Source organism: Gopherus evgoodei, chromosome 13 (assembly GCF_007399415.2).
Source record: "Gopherus evgoodei ecotype Sinaloan lineage chromosome 13, rGopEvg1_v1.p, whole genome shotgun sequence".
NCBI lineage: Eukaryota > Metazoa > Chordata > Testudines > Testudinidae > Gopherus > Gopherus evgoodei.
The window spans coordinates 9,535,029-9,553,404 of NC_044334.1; the positions used below are offsets into that span (position 1 = coordinate 9,535,029).

The 18,376-nt window shown below is 41.8% G+C and overlaps 1 protein-coding gene across 1 annotated transcript in view; it reads left to right on the forward strand.

The window, feature by feature from the left end:
• Window positions 1-18,376, forward strand: part of AACS (acetoacetyl-CoA synthetase) — a 65,501-nt gene that overhangs the window by 33,073 nt on the left and 14,052 nt on the right. The window contains exons 6-12 of the mRNA XM_030582679.1: window positions 4,145-4,259; window positions 5,183-5,264; window positions 7,792-7,939; window positions 10,960-11,040; window positions 13,491-13,615; window positions 17,661-17,725; window positions 17,887-18,009. Coding sequence (XP_030438539.1) covers window positions 4,145-4,259; window positions 5,183-5,264; window positions 7,792-7,939; window positions 10,960-11,040; window positions 13,491-13,615; window positions 17,661-17,725; window positions 17,887-18,009 — 739 coding nt within the window. The remainder of the gene's footprint in view (window positions 1-4,144; window positions 4,260-5,182; window positions 5,265-7,791; window positions 7,940-10,959; window positions 11,041-13,490; window positions 13,616-17,660; window positions 17,726-17,886; window positions 18,010-18,376) is intronic.

Here is an 18,376-nt window from a genome sequence, read left to right on the forward strand (position 1 = left end):
TAGGTCAGGTTTTTTAAACCTTTTATTACTAGAGTCCTGCAAATCTGCAGATAACCACGTCCGCGGATGCCGATATCCACAAAAATGGTCAGCAGATAGTGGATCAGATGCAGATACAGCTGCGCAGGGCTCTACTCAGCGGTGGCGCCTGGCCAGCACCTGCTTGCTGCACTGCTTCCTGTCCAGCAGCTCAGGGCCCTCTGGCAGTGCTAGCAGTGCCGACATCCCCACCATGGCCCGGCCTGGCAGTACTGGCTGGGCTTCCTGGCCCACCAGCTCCTGGGCAGCAGGACTGGTCTGTAGCCACGTGGATTGGAGCTGGCAGTGCCTCACCCCTCTGCCCCACTGAGATGCAACATGTGCTGCTGCTGCCATGTGCCATCCCTCGTGAGCCAATGCCCCTTCCCCTCAGCTCCTCCCCGCCCCATGCCACTCCTTCTCAAGACCTCACCCCTGCACTGCCCCTTACCTCCAGTCCTCATCCTCCTGCTGCCTCTTCCATGCAAGACTCTGATGCGCTCGCTTACTCCTGCCCGCCTTCCCCTCCTGCCCATCACCAGCCCTTGAGACTGCTTGCTGATGCAGATAGAGGTAAAAGACGGCTAGTAGGTCGGATCATGGGTTGATCCTGGCGGATCCACTTTTTTGTATCTGCACAGGGCTCTATTACTTCTGTTTCTCTGGGTTTCTCTAATTAGTCCATATCTATCTTAAAGTGTGGCCGCCACAACTGAACACGGCACTGTAGCTGATGCCTTATCAGCACCAAGTAGAGTGGGACAATTATCTAGCATGTCTTACATGGGACACTCCTGTTAATATACCCCAGAATTAAATTAGCCTTCTTTTCAACTGTTTATATTTGCCTTTTTTGCAACTGTGGTACATTGACTCATGTTCAATTTGTGATCCACTATAAACTCGAGATCCCTTTTTAGCAGTACTACCACCTAGCCAGTTTTCCCCATTGTGTAGCTATATATTTGAATTTTTCCTTCTGAAGTATAGTACTTTGCACTTACCTTTATTGAATTTTATCTTGTTGAAGTCTGACTAGTTTGTTATCCAATTTGTCGTTCATTTTGAATTCTAATCCTGTGCTCCAAAGTGCTTGCAACCCCTCTCAGCTTAGTGTCCTCTGCAAATTTTAGGAGCATATTTTCATTCCATTATCCAAGTCATTAATGAAAATGTGGAATAGTACTGGATGTAGGACAGACCCCAGCAGTATCTCTTGGATTTCTACTTCCCTCTTCCCAACTCCTGCCACACAGGACATTCCTGGTATTCTGTCAGTCTCGTTTTTAAACTTTCTTGTTTTTGTTTTTAAAGCCGCTTATTTAGACACTGTATTCAGAATGGGAGACAGCGATCTTTAGTGTGTGTGCATATTACTAGGATACTTGAACAATTCCTGGAAAACACTGCAAACAAATCCATAAGATGGTAAACTGATTTGAGACTGTCACAGACTTGGCTATAAGCTCTTTGGAGAGCGACTTGAATGTTGTAATGTAATTAAATCAGCGTGTCTGAGTCTTCTCAACAGTGAATGCTTTAGATAAGTTTCTTGAAAACCTATGTCATGTCACTGGAGTGAGACTGGGGATTTTTCAACTAACTCAGTAGCTAGGACAAGAAGCAAAGGGCTTGAATTGCAGCAAGGGAGGTTTAGGTTGGACATTAGGAAAAACTTCCTAACCGTCAGGGTAGTTAAGCACTGGAACAAATTGCCTAGGGAGGTTGGAGGTTTCTAAGAGCAGGTTTGACAAACACTTATCAGGGATGATCTTTCTCTTGCAGGCAGGAGACTGGACTAGATGATCTCTTGAGGTCCCGTCCAGTCCTGCAGTTCTGTGACTGAAGCTTGAATGTTTTGAGTTTCACCTTTTCTCTCCCCTTCTTCCTTCCACTTCCCTGAGAAACAAACCTTGATGCTTTTCTGTGTACTAGAAAATGCTTTTCTTTAACTGATAACCCAGAGAGTTGATGAGTGACTGTTACTAGGACAACTTGTGGAGTCAGATGAGAGAATTTAAAGGAGACAACGAAGTGCTTATTGCCCAAAGTGCGAGAGGAATGTCTGCAAAACCCAGGAGCAATATCTGAACTAAAGGGGAAACTCTCTGTTGTGGAGAATTGGCATGAGGACCTCTGCACCACCATAAGCTCTGTGGCAGGGATCCCAAACTCAAATGACCATGAGGGCCACGTGAGGACTAGTACATTGGCCCAAGGGCCGCATCACTGATGCCCCTCGCCCACTGCTGCCCCTGGCCCTGCCCCACGCCACCCCTTTCGTAAGGCCCAACCCCTTCCCTTCCCCAAAGTCCCTACCCCAACTCTGCCTCTTCCCCCCTTCCCCAAATCCCCGCCCCTGCCCCACCTCTTCTCCGCTGCCTCCTCTGAGCGCGCGGCTCCCTGCGCCTCCTGGAAAGTGCTAAGCACTGCCAAACGGAAAGTGCCTGGAGGTAGGCATAGGAGTGGGGATGCAGTGCACTTGGTGGGGGAAGGGGGAACGGTGGGTGAGGGGAGCTTGGCGGGTCGCAGCAAATAACTCCATGGGCTGCATGTTTAAGACTCCTGCTCTATGGTGAGGCCGCGTGGACATTGGAGAGGTTATGCAGGACCGGGTCTCTGCACTCTTTCAGGAGGTTGTATACCAACCCTGACTAGGCCAGCATGGAGAAAATACAGAGTGGGAAGAACTACAAGATGCCTCGTTATGATCTTGCTCACATCTGTCCTACACGAGAGTAACTCCATGGACTCACTCCTGTTCACACTGGCCTAAGAGCAGAATCAGTCCAAGTTTATCCTCAGCTGTGCAGATCCAGTCGCTCAAAATCATCCTTTTGGCCTTGGAATTAATGAATCTGCATAGGGACAGTTGCTGGTGTTTTGCTGCAAAGGATGAAATAGTAGGCATACACAGGCTGTAGTCGTGCAGCTGTGCCTGCAGGTTGAGTGGGTGAAGTCTCTTTTCCCAAGCCCACACAGAACTTAATTACTCTGGCTTTATGCAGGAGGAGGAGGGGACTTCCAGTTTACTGTAGTGGTCTAATTAGATTTCTTCTTCCTTTGGGCTGGTCCCAAAGGCTGATTCTGTGTAGGAGACTTGTAAGCTGCTCATTATTTATTTAGTACAATTTCTTAGTTGCTGTTACCACATTTACTGTGTGTATAAAAGAAATAATAGTCTTCCTGGGTGAGTGATTTAAGGAAATTGCTCTAAGTGCAGTAAATAAGAAGCTCACAGGAATTCCTAGAAAACTAGTTGTTGTATCTGATTTGGGCTAATATGCAGAGGGCTAGGCAGGGGGCAGAAAGGAATGGAGGTGTTCATTTGCTGAAAAATGAAATTTCAGGGTGACTGAAACTATTTGCAAACTTGGGTCCAATCTGGTAAATTGTCCCTTTTTAAAATTTGTGCCCTAGGGAGAAGAAACTCAAAGAACTGCATTAACTTTTTTTTTTTCTTTTTGCAATGCCTAATCATGTCAATCAAGTTAGTGTTTCCTTTACTAACCTTCATTAGCAAAAGCGATGGTTTCAAAGTGATGTGACCTTTCTGGTGTTGGGGTGTGTGTGTGTGTGTGTCTATATATAATATATTTAAATGCAGAAGTGTTTTTTGGTTTCTTAGACAAATACATTATTTTGCTACAGTGACTTCAGGCCAGATTTACAAAGATATTTAGGTGCCTTATGATGCATATAGGAACCTGGTGCTAGGTAGGCACCTATCTCCCTTACAGTCAATGCTCTTTAGGTGCCTAACCCACTTAGGCGTATTTGCACTTAGCTCCATCGTTAGGCACCTAAAGAGCTTTGTAAATTTGGCCCTACAACTAATAGTGTTACTATGTTATTCTAGGTAATCGATCTAGGACACCATAGTACCTTTTGGGATAGGCATTGGGATTATAAAACAGATTGGCGCTCACACCCACTGTTCCTTAAAATGCTGGGGGTGGATGGAGAAAACAGAAGTGATTGGTATCTTAACATTATCCCCGTATGCTGCCAGGCCTGTTCTCTTCTTGACATTTTGTGACATAGCTTGGTCTTCACAACCGGTGGCTTTTTCCCCATGCAGTGTTGTTCATGATTGTATTTCTTGTCCTTTCCCTTTACTCAACAGGGTGTACTGGACAGGTTTTCCCAAATTCAGCCCAAACTGATCTTCTCTGTTGAAGCTGTCGTATACAATGGCAAAGAACACAACCACATGGAAAAGCTGCATAATGTAGTAAAAGGTATTTCACTTCATACCCTATTACTGCACGTAGAGCTTGTGGGGAAACTTCAAAGCTGTTTATAAGTGATGAGGGAAATCCAATCTTTAGGCAAAACTATTTAGCCTTTTTGAGTTTTTAATTAAAACAGCAACTATAAAAATCCTTATTTTCCTCTTGATAAGAATAATTCACATGGTGGGATTCCTGCAGGATTAGTGGGAAAGAGCGTATTGCTGAGCTGACTTCTCCCTCCTACCACTTCTTCTTCCTGGCTCACTTACCTGGGATTGGGCCTTTCTCCGCTCAAAGAAGCAGAGAGAGCGTGGAACATTTATATACTTATGAGGAAAAATGCCCTATGTGCTTATGCTGAACACATGGAGGCAGTGTTTGGTAGTGAATAGAGCACTGGATCAGACCTGATTCTGTTCCCATCTCGGCTACTAGCCTAATGGTTGATCTTGGGAAAGTCACTTTACCCCTCTGTTCCCTCAGGTTCCCTATCTGTAAAATAGGGATAATGATACTGGCCTTTTGTTTAAAGCATGTTGAGGTCTCCTGATGAACAGTGGTCTGTAGGAGCTGGGTATTGCTATTCATGTTCATATGGCCAGACTCCGCTCTCATGTATGCACATGAAACCTGTGACTCACTGGGGTTGTGTGGATTTTTCTAATAAGAAAAACTTGGCCTGTGGGACTGGTTCTAATCCTCCCATTGTTGATGTTACACTATATTTACATCCAAGTTTCAATCTCTTGCTGCTGGTGCTGTTTGACATTGTCAGTGACAAACAGAAAGATGGGAGTTGGGAAAAGCTTGAATTGTTTCCATTACTCAGTACATGTATGACACAAACTCACCGAACAGAGAAGAGGCCTTTTTTGTTGATGTAACTGGAAATAAGTGAATAATGTTTTTTCTACTCATTTTTTCTCTAGGACTCCCAGATTTAAGAAAAGTGGTGATAATTCCATATGTTTCATCAAGAGAAGTGATAGATATTTCTAAAATACCAAACAGGTAATGGGACGAAATCAACTTTTGGGCATGTGCTGTGTCTGTCAGAACTAGAGATGGGGTGGACCTGGAACCCTGCATGGATTTTTCTCACCAGTACGTCCCTGAGCGTTGGGAAAATTTAGTATTTGGCTGTTTGTAACTAAACAAACTTCATATTATGGGCCCAACTTCATCTCCTCTGGGAAGAATCGAAGTATCAGGCTCCTGTTACGTACAGGGATCCTCAGGCATGCAGCAATGCAAATCACATGGAAAAGAGAACGGACACTTGACATAGCACAAGAAGCTCTTCCCTTAGGTCTGTGGGATAATCTTGACCGGACACTGAAGAAACCATATCTTCATAGCTTTTTTTTTTTTTTTTTCCTTCTCAGTTGATTAGATTGTTAAGCTTCTTTCCATTTTAACTTGTTTCACTTGTTTTTCTGTATTTAGCACATAATTCCGGAGCTGACCATACAGCCCTTATGCAAATAGTTTTATTGGATCAGAGCTGTTCTCACTTATACTTCAGTAACTCCAATAAGTCAGTGGAATCATTGCTCTCACTTACACCTTTGTAAATCCAGAGAGTTTAGCCCATTGACTTTATTGGAATGATTCTTGAGTTTTTGCGCTTTAGGATCATGCTTGGTTAGACTAATCAGGTTTTTTTTTAAATTTTCTAGTTCATTTCACTTTGTGTTGCATGCTCTGGTATAGTGATGGTGTGTTTTAGGTTTCTGGCATTGCTTAAGGATTCTGCAGTACTCTAAAAGAAAACCTCTTAGTTAAAAAACCAAACAAACCTTATTTTGTAAACTGTCCAGTCAGCAGAATTTTTTCACGCATGTGTGATAGAATAATGGAGGGAAATGAGGTGGGGATGAAGAAATTACTTTTCTCAGACTACTGAAGTACACAAAACATTTTTACTAAACTTTTGCTTTTATTAGAGAAACCCCATTACTGACAAGCATGAAACTAAATGAGCAATTGATCTGCTTTCTTTTATTACAACACTTCCCCCCCTCCCCCCCATTAGCATTGACCCAGGAAGAAATCCATCTACAAAGAGAGATGGAATTAGTTTGCTTACAAAATGAATGTATCTTTCAGCTTGTCAATACTAGATTTATCACTGCTATCTCTCTCTCATTCCTTCCCCCAACATACATTTGTAATATTTACTTAGTTATTATTTTGTCTTAGCAATAATTGATATCAAATAGGAGCATCCAGTAAAATTGCATTATCCACTTCATTTAGCTTTATACAAAGCAACAAGCTACCCTTTGTGGACCTTCTGAATTTTGCTTTCCATTGCTGTTACTTCTTGATTGCTGGATACTGCAGATAAACTTGAACATGAAAAGTGTGGCGAGACTTTTATAAAAGCAACAAAATTACAGCTATTGAGTTTGATTTATTGATCATCTTAAAGAAAATGTTTGCTCTGTGAAATATCGTATTAGCCCATTTATATAAATGAGATCTAGTATAACGAGGAGAGGAAAGGATGCTCCAAAATCGAGCGGTGAACAATTTAAATTACACTTAGAGGTAGTTTGGCTGGTTTATTTACTGTTCAGAGTTAGGTTATTCCGATACTGCAGTTTGGAACATTAGCAGTATCAAAAGGTAAGGGTCAGATTCTGTGTCACTCCAGAACAATTTCATTGTAATTGATACTACAAGCCAAAAGTACATTCCCAGCTGAATCAAGGGCCGGCATAGCTCCCTTCTGACTGTAATAACAGCCATTCTGTCTGTACTGCATCCTGGACCAACACTGGAACTAATATTATTTTAATATTTCCCTTGAGGGCCTGATCCTTTATTCCAAGCCATGCCTCAAAGATTTTCTCAGGCTTGTGTCGCTATATTAAGCCCTGTCTACGTGGTGAGTTACTGTGTGGCCAAGCAAGGTATTATTCTAAAATGCCCCAGTTTGCTGCACAGTAACATTCCATCTGGACTCAGTTGCAGCACAGGGAGGTCCCAGTGCATGGCTTAGTGTAATACTTGAAAGTATAGTAGGATAATATGCATTCTGGGACTTCCAGTCTGCCTGTAGGAGAGACTGCACAGATGTTAACTGTGCCACAAGTTGGTGCATTGTAGCTTCACACCTTGGCTTGCTGTATGGTGAGTCACAATGTAGACAAGCCCTCTGGTTGTGTGATGGGTGCTATACAAGTACCTAGCTGCTACACCTGCCTCTGTATGGGGCTTTTAAGGGTGGCAACTGTTGATATGTGCAAATTTGTAGGCCTGTTCTTAAATATAGCTCTTAATATCTTAGTCTTAAACATTTTGTTGACATTTCATTTTAAAGAACCTCCCCCCAAACAACTAAGCAATTTAAACAAAAGTCTGAGAAGCCAAAAGAATAAAAGTAGGGTTACATATACAGACTGCATTATTGTAAGAGTGCTGTTGGGTCTGAAAATGATCTTATAGATGTCTGTAGTTGATTAGCAATTGATCTTGTTTTTAAAGTTGAAGTAGTTTTCAGTAGTTGCTTTTCCCTCTCTTCTTTGTGCAGTGTTTTTCTAGAAGATTTCCTTGCTACTGGTAAAGGAGACCAGGCCCCCCAGCTGGAGTTCGAACAGCTGCCCTTCAGTCATCCTCTCTTCATCATGTATTCATCTGGCACAACTGGAGCACCAAAATGCATGGTTCATTCAGCAGGGGTAGGTAGCCCTCCTGGGGCTGCAGTGTTGCACTATCTATTTATAATCACCGACACTCCATCCTTTTTTTTTTTTAAGTATGTGTGATGATAGTTTCAAAGGGGGACGGTTGGCTCAGTGGATTTTGATAACTGACTGTGTGAAACCTTTCACCTGTAGGTCCATAGTTGAAAGATATGGGTCAATAAGAACCAAAAGTCCTTACTATCTGGAGCTTGTTTAGGTTGTTCATGACATTTCCCAGTGGACAAGTAGCCGTCACACAACCGCAGGTGGCACAACTGATGCACTTGTTGACAGAGACAAATGACTGACTGAGCCTTGAAAACTGTGGCTAGGTCTGAGTCTCATTTGCAGAGATGACATGGGGAAGTTTGCAATCCCAGTGCTGGACTTTTGTGACTAGAAGAATTCAGCCCCTTGAGCTGTCAATCCAGAACCATCTCCATCAGTAAATTCACTTAGTGCTTGTCTACATTTAAAATACTCCAGCAGCATTAACAGAATTTTTCCGTTGACCTAGTGCTGTCTGCTCTGGGGGTTAGGTCAGTTTAACTCACCGGGTAATGGTGTGTATTTGCCACACCCCTGAGTGATGTGTAGTTAAACCAACCTAATAGTCTAGTGTAGACCAGACCCTTCTGAGACAGTTGGGCAGCTGTTGGTAGCTGCTCCAGGTCCAGAATGTTAGGATAAGCACTTGTGAAGACAGTTAAGGAGCAGAGAAGGTGGTCAAAGGTGTGTGATAAATGCAGTTGACCAGATAGAAAAGATAAAGAGAAGGGAATTTTCCCTCTTTAAGGTTCATCACCAGATTATTTACCCAGCTGCTTAGCTTGCCCTTGAACCTTACCCCTCCCCTTCATCTGCCTCATCTTCCCTGCTTGGTTGGAGCCATACAGTGGGGCTGATACAGCTGATGTTTAATTTCAATAGTCAAAATTACAAAAGGAGCTGAAATGACAGCAAAAGTGTCTTAGATAATGATCACAGTAGATTTAAAATAGCTTGATTATCCCCTGGATCTTTTTACAGGAAATGTTTTTCCTTATAATTTTAACTTCATATACCCTCCTGTGTGCAATATGGTAAGCTCATATGTTTCCTCTGCATGTCTGTTGTGGTGTATATTTAAATAATTTAAAGGAAGACAAACCTTTAAAATGTATTATCCCGCAGGCAGAAGTAAGGGTGTGTGTGTGTGGTGTGTGTGTATTTATATAAAAAAATAAAATTAATGTGCTAGTGTATTAATGGTCTAAAGAGAAACACTTGGAGGTTATTGTAGGGTTTTTGTTTTTAGTTTTCTAACAAATTATCCAGTAACTTTTTTGTTTTTTTTTTTAAATTTCTAAGTCATAGAAACATAGTCCCCCAATTCTAATCTCCCTTACACCAATTTCACACCTCGGCAGTTTCCTGATTTACACCCATGTAAGCAAAAGGAGAATTGGGTTCTTCAGCTAGAATCCAAGACCTAAAGGGATTTTTTTCAAAAAAGTTCAGCAGTGTTCTACCACTCTGACCTGGTTTGTATTCCATTTTCTCCATAGTAGTAGTTCATAGTTTGTGGGTGGGTTCATCTTTAAAAATTTCATTCGGATTCTCAGGCTGTGAAATAGTAAAGTGTAAATTGGCAAGAAGAGGCAATAAAATTTAATTGAATTTATCCAAATAAGGTATAGTCTCAATTTCTACAGGACCGTAACTGTAAGGGTACCAGTGAAAATCCTGCTCTTGCAAAGACTTATGCCTGTGTTTCAGTCACACGCTGTGAACAGTCCCTTTAAACATGCATGTAAATCTTTTGTGCAAGATTGCTTCTAATTTACTATTTGTGGTTATAACAAAGCCATGAATTCTGCATTTTAAATGCAAGTTGTAGAAAGTAGTCTGTAGCTAGATGGCAGCATTGTGACATCTCAGTGCACTGGAGCATTAGCAGGTAAAATCCAGATGTGGCTCCTCTGATATGCTTAGGGAAAATTGGATTTGCTTGTATATTTTTATTTAATATGTTTTCCTTTCCATCCCTTAAAGCATGTGCAATTTACATTAGTTTCTTTTTAAAATTTTTATCTGAAATGGATTTTCTTTCAATATATATTTTGCTTGATTCATGTGAAGTCCCTAATAGCTCCACCTTGAACACTTGCAGAAATGCGAAGCACAGCTTTTGTTTTTAAATCAACCATTTTAATGTGTCACTGTAGTAAAGTGACACAGGGAAGCAGTTTATAAATTCATTGATCCTGCAAAGTCACTCTTGAATGATGATCCAAAGTATTTTAGCCACATTTCCAACAAAAGAGAAAAATGAGTAATAGCGTAGTTCAGTGCATTGTCATTGGCCAGTGGAATTTTCCATGCTGCCAGCTGTACGAATGCTTAGGAGAAGGTCTATGTAGCTCTGTCTGCAGTTTCCAAAGAACTACAGTCTGAGACTGCTAGAGCTGCTGTTGTGACCTAATATATAACGTGAATCCTTAGTGCCATGACGCCTAAGTCCAGAACAACTTTATGTCCCTCACTACTTCCAGTCAGCTGGGTGTACTGTGAGCAGGAAACCATGTCAAAGGACTTGTTCACTTGGGGAAATGGATCTGTAGAACTAGAGTGATCTATGAAAGGGTATAAGTAGAACTCTACCGCTATAGTTCTCTTGGTCAATATCCCCATGTAGACAAATACTTATGGGCCACTTAGGGTGCTGCACAACTCTAGTGGCTGGCTATGGAGTGATGCTGCAATTCTGTAGGGAGCAGGTTGTTTGTTTTGTTGTAGGTTACACGAAAGGGGAGTGGAGAATGCTATCCATGCTGACGTGGATAGGGGTGGGAGCTGTTGCCTGTTTGTTTTTTACTTTGAATGGGGGTGGAATTCAGTACCTGTCTGTAACCCTGAAATACTCACTGGTGCGGGCTGTGCAGCATTAATATATTGAAAAGTATATTTTGCCACAAGATCTTTGCTTTATATTTACATAAACTTTTTTCCCCTTCACTTTTTTTATTTTTCAGGGCACACTAATTCAGCACCTGAAGGAACATATTCTTCATGGCAACATGACCAGCAATGACGTTATTATGTACTATACAACGGCAAGTGGGACTTAACATATTTATAAAACACTTTTTTGGAAAGAGGGAGGACCTTTCCCACAGTACTACAAATACAATTCTATGTATTTCTGGTGGTGGTCTCTATAAGCATAGCTGTTTTCAAATTGGGTTAAAAAAATCAGGTGGATTAATAAAATGCAGTTGGGTGTTGTCTGAAAACTCAAATGTGTGTTAAATGTTCCTGCTAATTACTGAGAAATGGATTGTGGGTTTTTTGGATTTTTTTTTGTTGTTTTAAGCTTATTGCTGTAATGACATCCTCAGTTGCATCTTCAAAGCATGCTCTAATCTCCTGCATCATGTGGGAATCAGGCCATGTTGGAGATGAGTGGCAAATTTATCCTGTTCATCTTGGTGGAGTGGCAAGAATCTGTGCCTTCCTGGGAGCCCAGTGGAGGGAATATCTAAAAGACTATGAACCTTCATGGTTGACACATGACCCAACCTCTGTCACCCCGACTTGGGAACCCCATAAGTGCACTGGGGCTCTTTTCTTTGCACTTTCCTCTGAGGCACCTGGTTCTGGCCACTGTCAGAGATGTGATGGCCCATTGGTCTTCTCCATTTTGGAAATGCCCATGTTCTAAATGAGTGATTTCTAATAATATAAAGGGAAGAAAATAAAATAACTGTTTTTGTGACTCCTTGGAGTTTAACAGTCCTTATTTGGTGCTAATGTAGTCAAGACAGTGCAGCTTAGGTTTAACAGTGACTTCTTTTCTAAGAAAAGAGAAGCCTAAAAGGATAGTTTTGGGACTTTTCAAACATTTTAAATATTATCCTACTAAACTGTGATGCTTTCCATGCTCCCAACAGTCATTTATATGCTGTTGAGAAAGGTGTAAATTCATCTCTGCTGGAGTTTGTTTGTATCATTTTGGAGCAGTAGCAAAATAGAAGGTATCTGCAATACTGTACATGGTATAAAAGGAGCTTCTGCTTGGTTAGCCTATCTTTCCCTGGTGAGCTCCTGTATAAACTTGTGGCAGTAACAGCTAACCTACATTGCCTCCACTGAGAAGTCTGGTTATTTTCCCCCATCGTTGTTTAGACTCGTACCTTATTGGCAAACAAGATAATACAAGTAGACGTGATCAGCAGAAATGTGCATAAACTCAGATCTTTGTTATGAACTCTTAGGCTGTAGCAGCTTGAGGCAGGAAAAATTAGAGAGGTCTAGGAAAACTAAATATTGTGCTTAGTTTGTAAGAGTCCTGCCGAAGGCCAGAACAGGGGCTGGTATGGCCCTTGACGTAAATCAGAGCAACCGCTGCCTCTCCCAGGCTCCTCTGAAAAAGCACGATCTCAGATGCTCAGAGCTATGAACACATGGCTTGTCTGCTGGAGCTTGCAGTGGAGTTGGGCAAGTAGGACCACTTACAGGTGCCCTAATCAGTGCCTGGGCCATGGAGATTCTTTCCTGGCCAGCTGCAGGCCCCCATATGCCACCAAAGTGACATGTATGGGTGGAAGGAAGGAAGAATCCTTTCACCCCCCCATTTTTTTTTAGCACAGGCACCAAACCTGTGTTCCGCAAGGAGATGCGTACATACAGTGAACACTGGCACTTTCCTGGTTTCTGAATGTCAAGACATATTGTGTTTACGTATGATGGGATTCAGTGTAAAGCAGCAATGGAGTGTCATAAAATACACAATAGATACTACAAACCATGTCAGAATTGTTTTCGTTCTCTCAAATACCTGCTGTCACTTGTATCCTGTGAAGTATTTTGGGCTAAATACCAAATCAAGTACCACTCTAAAGTATTTGTGAAAGTTGCTACCCAAAATAAAACTTGTATTTTTGGTGTGTAATTACCAGGTAAGTCTTATCCCAGATTACAATTATTGTAGGGTATAAGTACATGGGACTTTGCTAATCTGTGTGTGATGGATTCTTCATCTCTTGATATCTTCTAATCAAGATAAGATGCCATTCTGGTACATGTGCAAGTTACCGGGCTCAGTACAGGACCAACTGGATGAAGGTCTCTGGCCTCTGTGTTAAGCAGGCAGATTGAGTGATCTAATGGTTCCTTCTGGCCTTACCGCAGTAATATATTCTTAGGTTAATTTAAAACCAACACACACATATTGAGGCCCTAAATTAACTCCGTCTCCCCCCCCCTTTTTTTAAAAGGCCTGAAATAAGGTTACTAAAGCAGGGGCCAGGTTCTGAGTCAGCTACAACCAGTGTAAATCTTGAATAGCTTCACCGGAGTTACCCTGGATTTACGGTGATGTTAACAGTTGAAACTGGTCCATGGATTCTGATGAATTGACTCTAACAGTAAACCAGTTTAATGCAGTAGTATTCTCAAGAAACACTGAGAGGCGGAATTCACAGGTGAGTTGGGAGAGATGTCTCCATAATAGTATGTGAGCTCACAAAGATAGAAACTAACATGGGAGTCTTGTCTATTCTAGATTGGCTGGATGATGTGGAATTGGTTAGTGTCTGCGCTTGCTGCAGGAGCTTCGGTGGTCTTATATGACGGATCTCCTCTTGTTCCATCACCCAATGTGCTCTGGGATTTGGTTGACCGACTAGGGTAGGTAAAGAAGATGTTGAAGTGAACTATAGAACTTCTCATTTTAAGTCCTAGAAATTGCTGTCTTCACTCGTTAGTCTGTTACTAATCTCACATTAAAATAGCTTCAATAGAGGCTATTTGCTTGATCTGAAGCCAACATATAGGGTGGCATAGTTTTTAAACTTTGGCTTAATTTAGGATAATCTATTGAAATCTTATTGAAATGGTCTTTTTAGAAGGAGTGAAAGACAAAGGGTTGAATGGTGTGTTTTAGAATTCATTCAGGCATTTTGATTCCCTGTAAATAAAGAATGTCAGTTCAATGGTCAGTTTTAAGAGCAGCTTTTTCAAAAGGCAGTAATTGGGAACAAACAGTCTAAAGAGTAATTTCTCAGTGCACTCAGTTTTTGTGAAATAAGAGTCCTCTATTTCAGACTACTCAGCATAAACCTGAATATGGTGCTTGATAGAATTTGAAAGCCTTGAATTGACTGGGTCCATTCAGCAGGGCTGCCTGTATTTTCATATTCTGCTTTCTAATTTGTTTAATTCTTTGTCATAGAGCCCTGGGTGAACATAATGAGGTGCTTGGGTGCCCTCTACTGGTGCATAAAGAAATAACAACGTTGAAACAAAAGCAGCTTTAAGCCCTTTCATGATATTTTACCTTTACGCACTGGACAGAGCATTGAGTTTTATAACTATACCATCTTGAAAACTGGAGTTAAACAGCAGATCTTCAAATTTTTACTATTTAAATACGCAGTATTTTTAAATTACTTAATGCTCAGTTTTAATACATTTGTGGTGGAAAGTGGATGCAGTCACATTCTAACTATTGCCAATTAATAATTAAAATGCAGTGTTACCTTTTGTGCTATGCAATATTTAACAATTGACATTTTGGCGCTGGCTATTATAATTAGAAGTTACATCTCAGTGAAATTTGTTTCTAGTGGAAAGTTGTTAAAATCTGTTAACATTATTCAAGAGCAGAACCAGTGGGGTAAAAAGTTAGTCTAGAAATAGAACAATTATTTCTGAGCATCATCTGGGTATGCGGAAGGTAAACGAAAGCAGTTCAAGTATGTACGCAGGTCTAATATTTTAATCTATTGCTAAAAGCATTAGCCAACTGTATGCTAGCCTTCTAATGTAGTTCATTGCAAAATATTCATGTTAGCTATTAAAGGCTGTTATTTTATGCCCTGTCATGAAGGTGCAGTGTGCTGCACATAACTGTTTACCTGGTGATATTGAATAGCAATAACTACTTAATTGGGATGATTTTAGTAAAGATTCTGCTCAGTAGGGCTGGATTTAGCCCATACCAAGGGGTTAAGTAAGGGATGGGCAAACTATGGCCCGAGGGCTGCATCCGGCCTCCAGACGTTTTAATCTGCCCTCAAGCTCCAGCTGAGGAGTGGGGTCAGGGACTTGCCCTGCTGCACACGGCTCCTGGAAGCGGTGGCAAGTCCCCCCACCTCTGGCTCCTATGCATAGGGGTAAATGGCAGCGGGGTGTTTCCATATGCTGCCTCTACCCCAACCACAGCCCCTGCAGCTCCCATTGGCCAGGAACTTCAGGGAATGGGAGCTGCAGGAGTGGCTCCTGTGGACCCGGCAACACACAGAGCACCCTGGCTGCACCGCTGCATAGAGCTGGAAAGGGAACATGCCGCTGCTTCTGGGAACTGCTTGAGGTAAGCACTGCCCAGATCCTGCACCCCGACCCCTTCCCCCACCCCTGCCCCAGCCCATATCCCCCGCCGAACCCTCAGTCCCTGCCCAGAACACCTGCCTGCACCCCCTCCTGCACCCCAACCCCCAATTTTGTGGGCATTCATGGCTCGCCAGATATGGCCCTCGGGCCAAAAAGTTTGCCCACCCCTGGTGGTAAACTGGTGTTAAATGCAAATGGGGGGACTACTCCACAGACTTCTGAAAGAGAGTATGTCAAATAGTAAACAAACCAAAAAACAGACAGGTATAGAGTACCCTTGCTTTATTACAAATGGCTCAGAGGGCACTAGTAAATAAAATATTGCACAAGGATAAAAATACTTCATATGATTGTAGTAAACCACAGCCAAAGGACCAGCCAATCACCACTGGTAATAGAGAAGAGATTGTGATTTATTCTTTAGACTGGAGGTGCCCATCTCTAGCTCGTGCAATATTCCATGTACTTGAATGTCTCTAAAGCACCTTGCAAAAATAATAATCATCTTCATACACTTCAGCATCTCCACAAGGGAGTTTCATTGCCACCATGTAAAACTAACAAATTGCTAGCACAAATCACTTGATCATTACTTACACAGGAGCAGGATTTCTTGAAGGTTAGGTTATGTCCAGACTACCTGCCGTATTGACAGGTAGCGATCGATTTTTTGGGGGGATTGATATATCACGTCTCATCTGGACACGATATATCAATCCCCGAACGCGCTCCCGTCGACTCTGGAACTCCACCGGAGCGAGTGGCAGTAGCGGCGTCGACACGGAGAGCAGCGAACGTCGATCCCGCGCCGTGATGACCCTAGGTAAATCGATCTAAGATACTTTGACTTCAGCTACGCTATTCACGTAGCTGAAGTTGCGTATCTTAGATCGATACCCCCGCCCCACCCCCCTCAGTGTAGACCAGCCCTTAGTGTATAGATCAGACTAACATGTCCAGCAATAAATGGAGTTGGGTGAGGCTTCACTTTAACTTTTTAATTGGTGTGTGGGAACACTTTCTTTTCTCTCTCCTTCTTTGTGATGAGAGAACTGAAAATGAGTTGTATGCAGTCATTTAAAAATCTGTTTCCTGGTTAGATTAATGGCATCTCAGAAATCACATATTAAAGCAGTAGGCAGATGAAGCTCTTGAGATTCTATTTCAGCCCCAGTTATATTTTTAACTAATGTAAACGAATGTAGGTATTAAGCCTTATTGATTACTTTGGATAGTTTAACTTTGAGTAACACCCACTGTTCTGCTTTGAAAATCTCCCAAGTTTTAGTAGGATTTCTTTTTACCGCATTGCTGTTTGCTATGCAATGCTTCTAGAGTCCATTGGCTTGATCAGGGGGATGGAGCCAGGACTCCTGGGTTCTGTTTCTGATACGGGCCTTGAGTAAGTCACTTTGCCTCTCATTACCTGAACAAATGGATATTACAAGAATATTTTAACTCCTCAGGATGTTGTGAAGCTTGATTGGGGGAGAGAGAGGGGTAGCGTGCAAGGAAAATGTTTGTGCTCTTGATGCTTTTAACTTGCTTGTCTGTTTCTTGCATTTGACAACATTCTCCAGCTATAAATCTTATTTATTTATTGCATTAAGTGAAATATTTATTTCACACTGTGCCTTCAGTGTTGGTGCGAATATCTTATGTAATGTGAATAGTGATGCTGCAGAGCTGATTGTGTTGTCCTAAAGATCTGTAATTTGCAACTGGGAGAAGGAGACTGCTCAAACTTAGATACTAAACACGGTGCCTTCGCCTTTAACTCAGCAAGTGTAGGGAAAAATTGTCTTGTTTTGAGAGCACCTGAAAGGTGCCGGAAAGGGTTTTCTCCTTAAGAAAACTGCCCAATTCTAGAATTCTTGAACATGCAGCCGTATATACATTATGCTCTCTATGAATGCAACTCTCATTGACTTCAGTTGGAATTGAGTGTGTATCTGAGAGCAAAACTTGGATTACTGTCTTCTATTACACTGCACTGGAATGACACAATTCCAATACATGAGACTATAACAAGGCGACGATGCCCTGTTAAATAGGACAATTATGGCAAATTAACCAATTATACGTTAGGAGATTTCCTAATGTATTTGGAGTGCTCTGTAGTTACGGATTCCTGAAACTGTAAGTGAACGCTTTCTGCTAGATGGGAAGGCTGTGCTTAATATTTTAAAGCCAGAATTAAAAATTTCAGTGCTACAGAAATGACTCCAATGACCTGACTAATTTTGATTACTGAAGAAGACAGGCCTAGAATTGTTAAAGCTTTAAGCAACTATGATACTTGCAGGATCAAAGCCCTTGAAAATGTCTTTCTCCTCTCTAGGATCACCATCCTTGGAACAGGTGCAAAGTGGCTGGCTGTGCTAGAAGAGAAAAATTTAAAACCATGTAAGCTTCAAACCCCTTTGTGTTTTTTCTTTGGCCTTGTAGCCTGTTCTCAGACAGTGAGCTGAGGGTTACGTTTGACTTCTTGGATTTATTTAAGTGGTGAATAGATAATAGGATAAAACTTAAATGTTTATAATTCTTGGTTTTCTTGCCTCTTTAAGGTGACACCCATAATCTTCAAACGCTACATACTATACTATCTACAGGGTCACCACTCAAATCTCAAAGCTACGAGTACGTCTACAAACATATAAAGAGCAGCGTCCTCCTGGGATCCATTTCAGGTAATCCTTCAAACGCTTTTTACGTTTGCTAATTCCTTCTGTAGCCAGTTTCCGTCTTTGTTGCCTCTTTGCAACTTTGTTTACAGGAAAATTGGGCTGGAGATCAGTCAGCCTCGGTTATACTTAAACTGAAACCACCTTTGATTTGTGCAGGGTTTTTCTGCATAATTTAGCATGCCAGTGCATTAGTATACTGAACTTGGTGCACTCAAAGACTTTGAGATGGAATTATTGTGACAGAGTAGATGTAAGGAAGCAGGATTCTTTATTTGGACTGGCTGTCCTCGAGGGCCGCAGGGTGGGAGGAGGAAGAGAGTCTGTTACCTTACAGCACGCATTGTTCTCTGTGTAGCTGCTTTCACCAGGA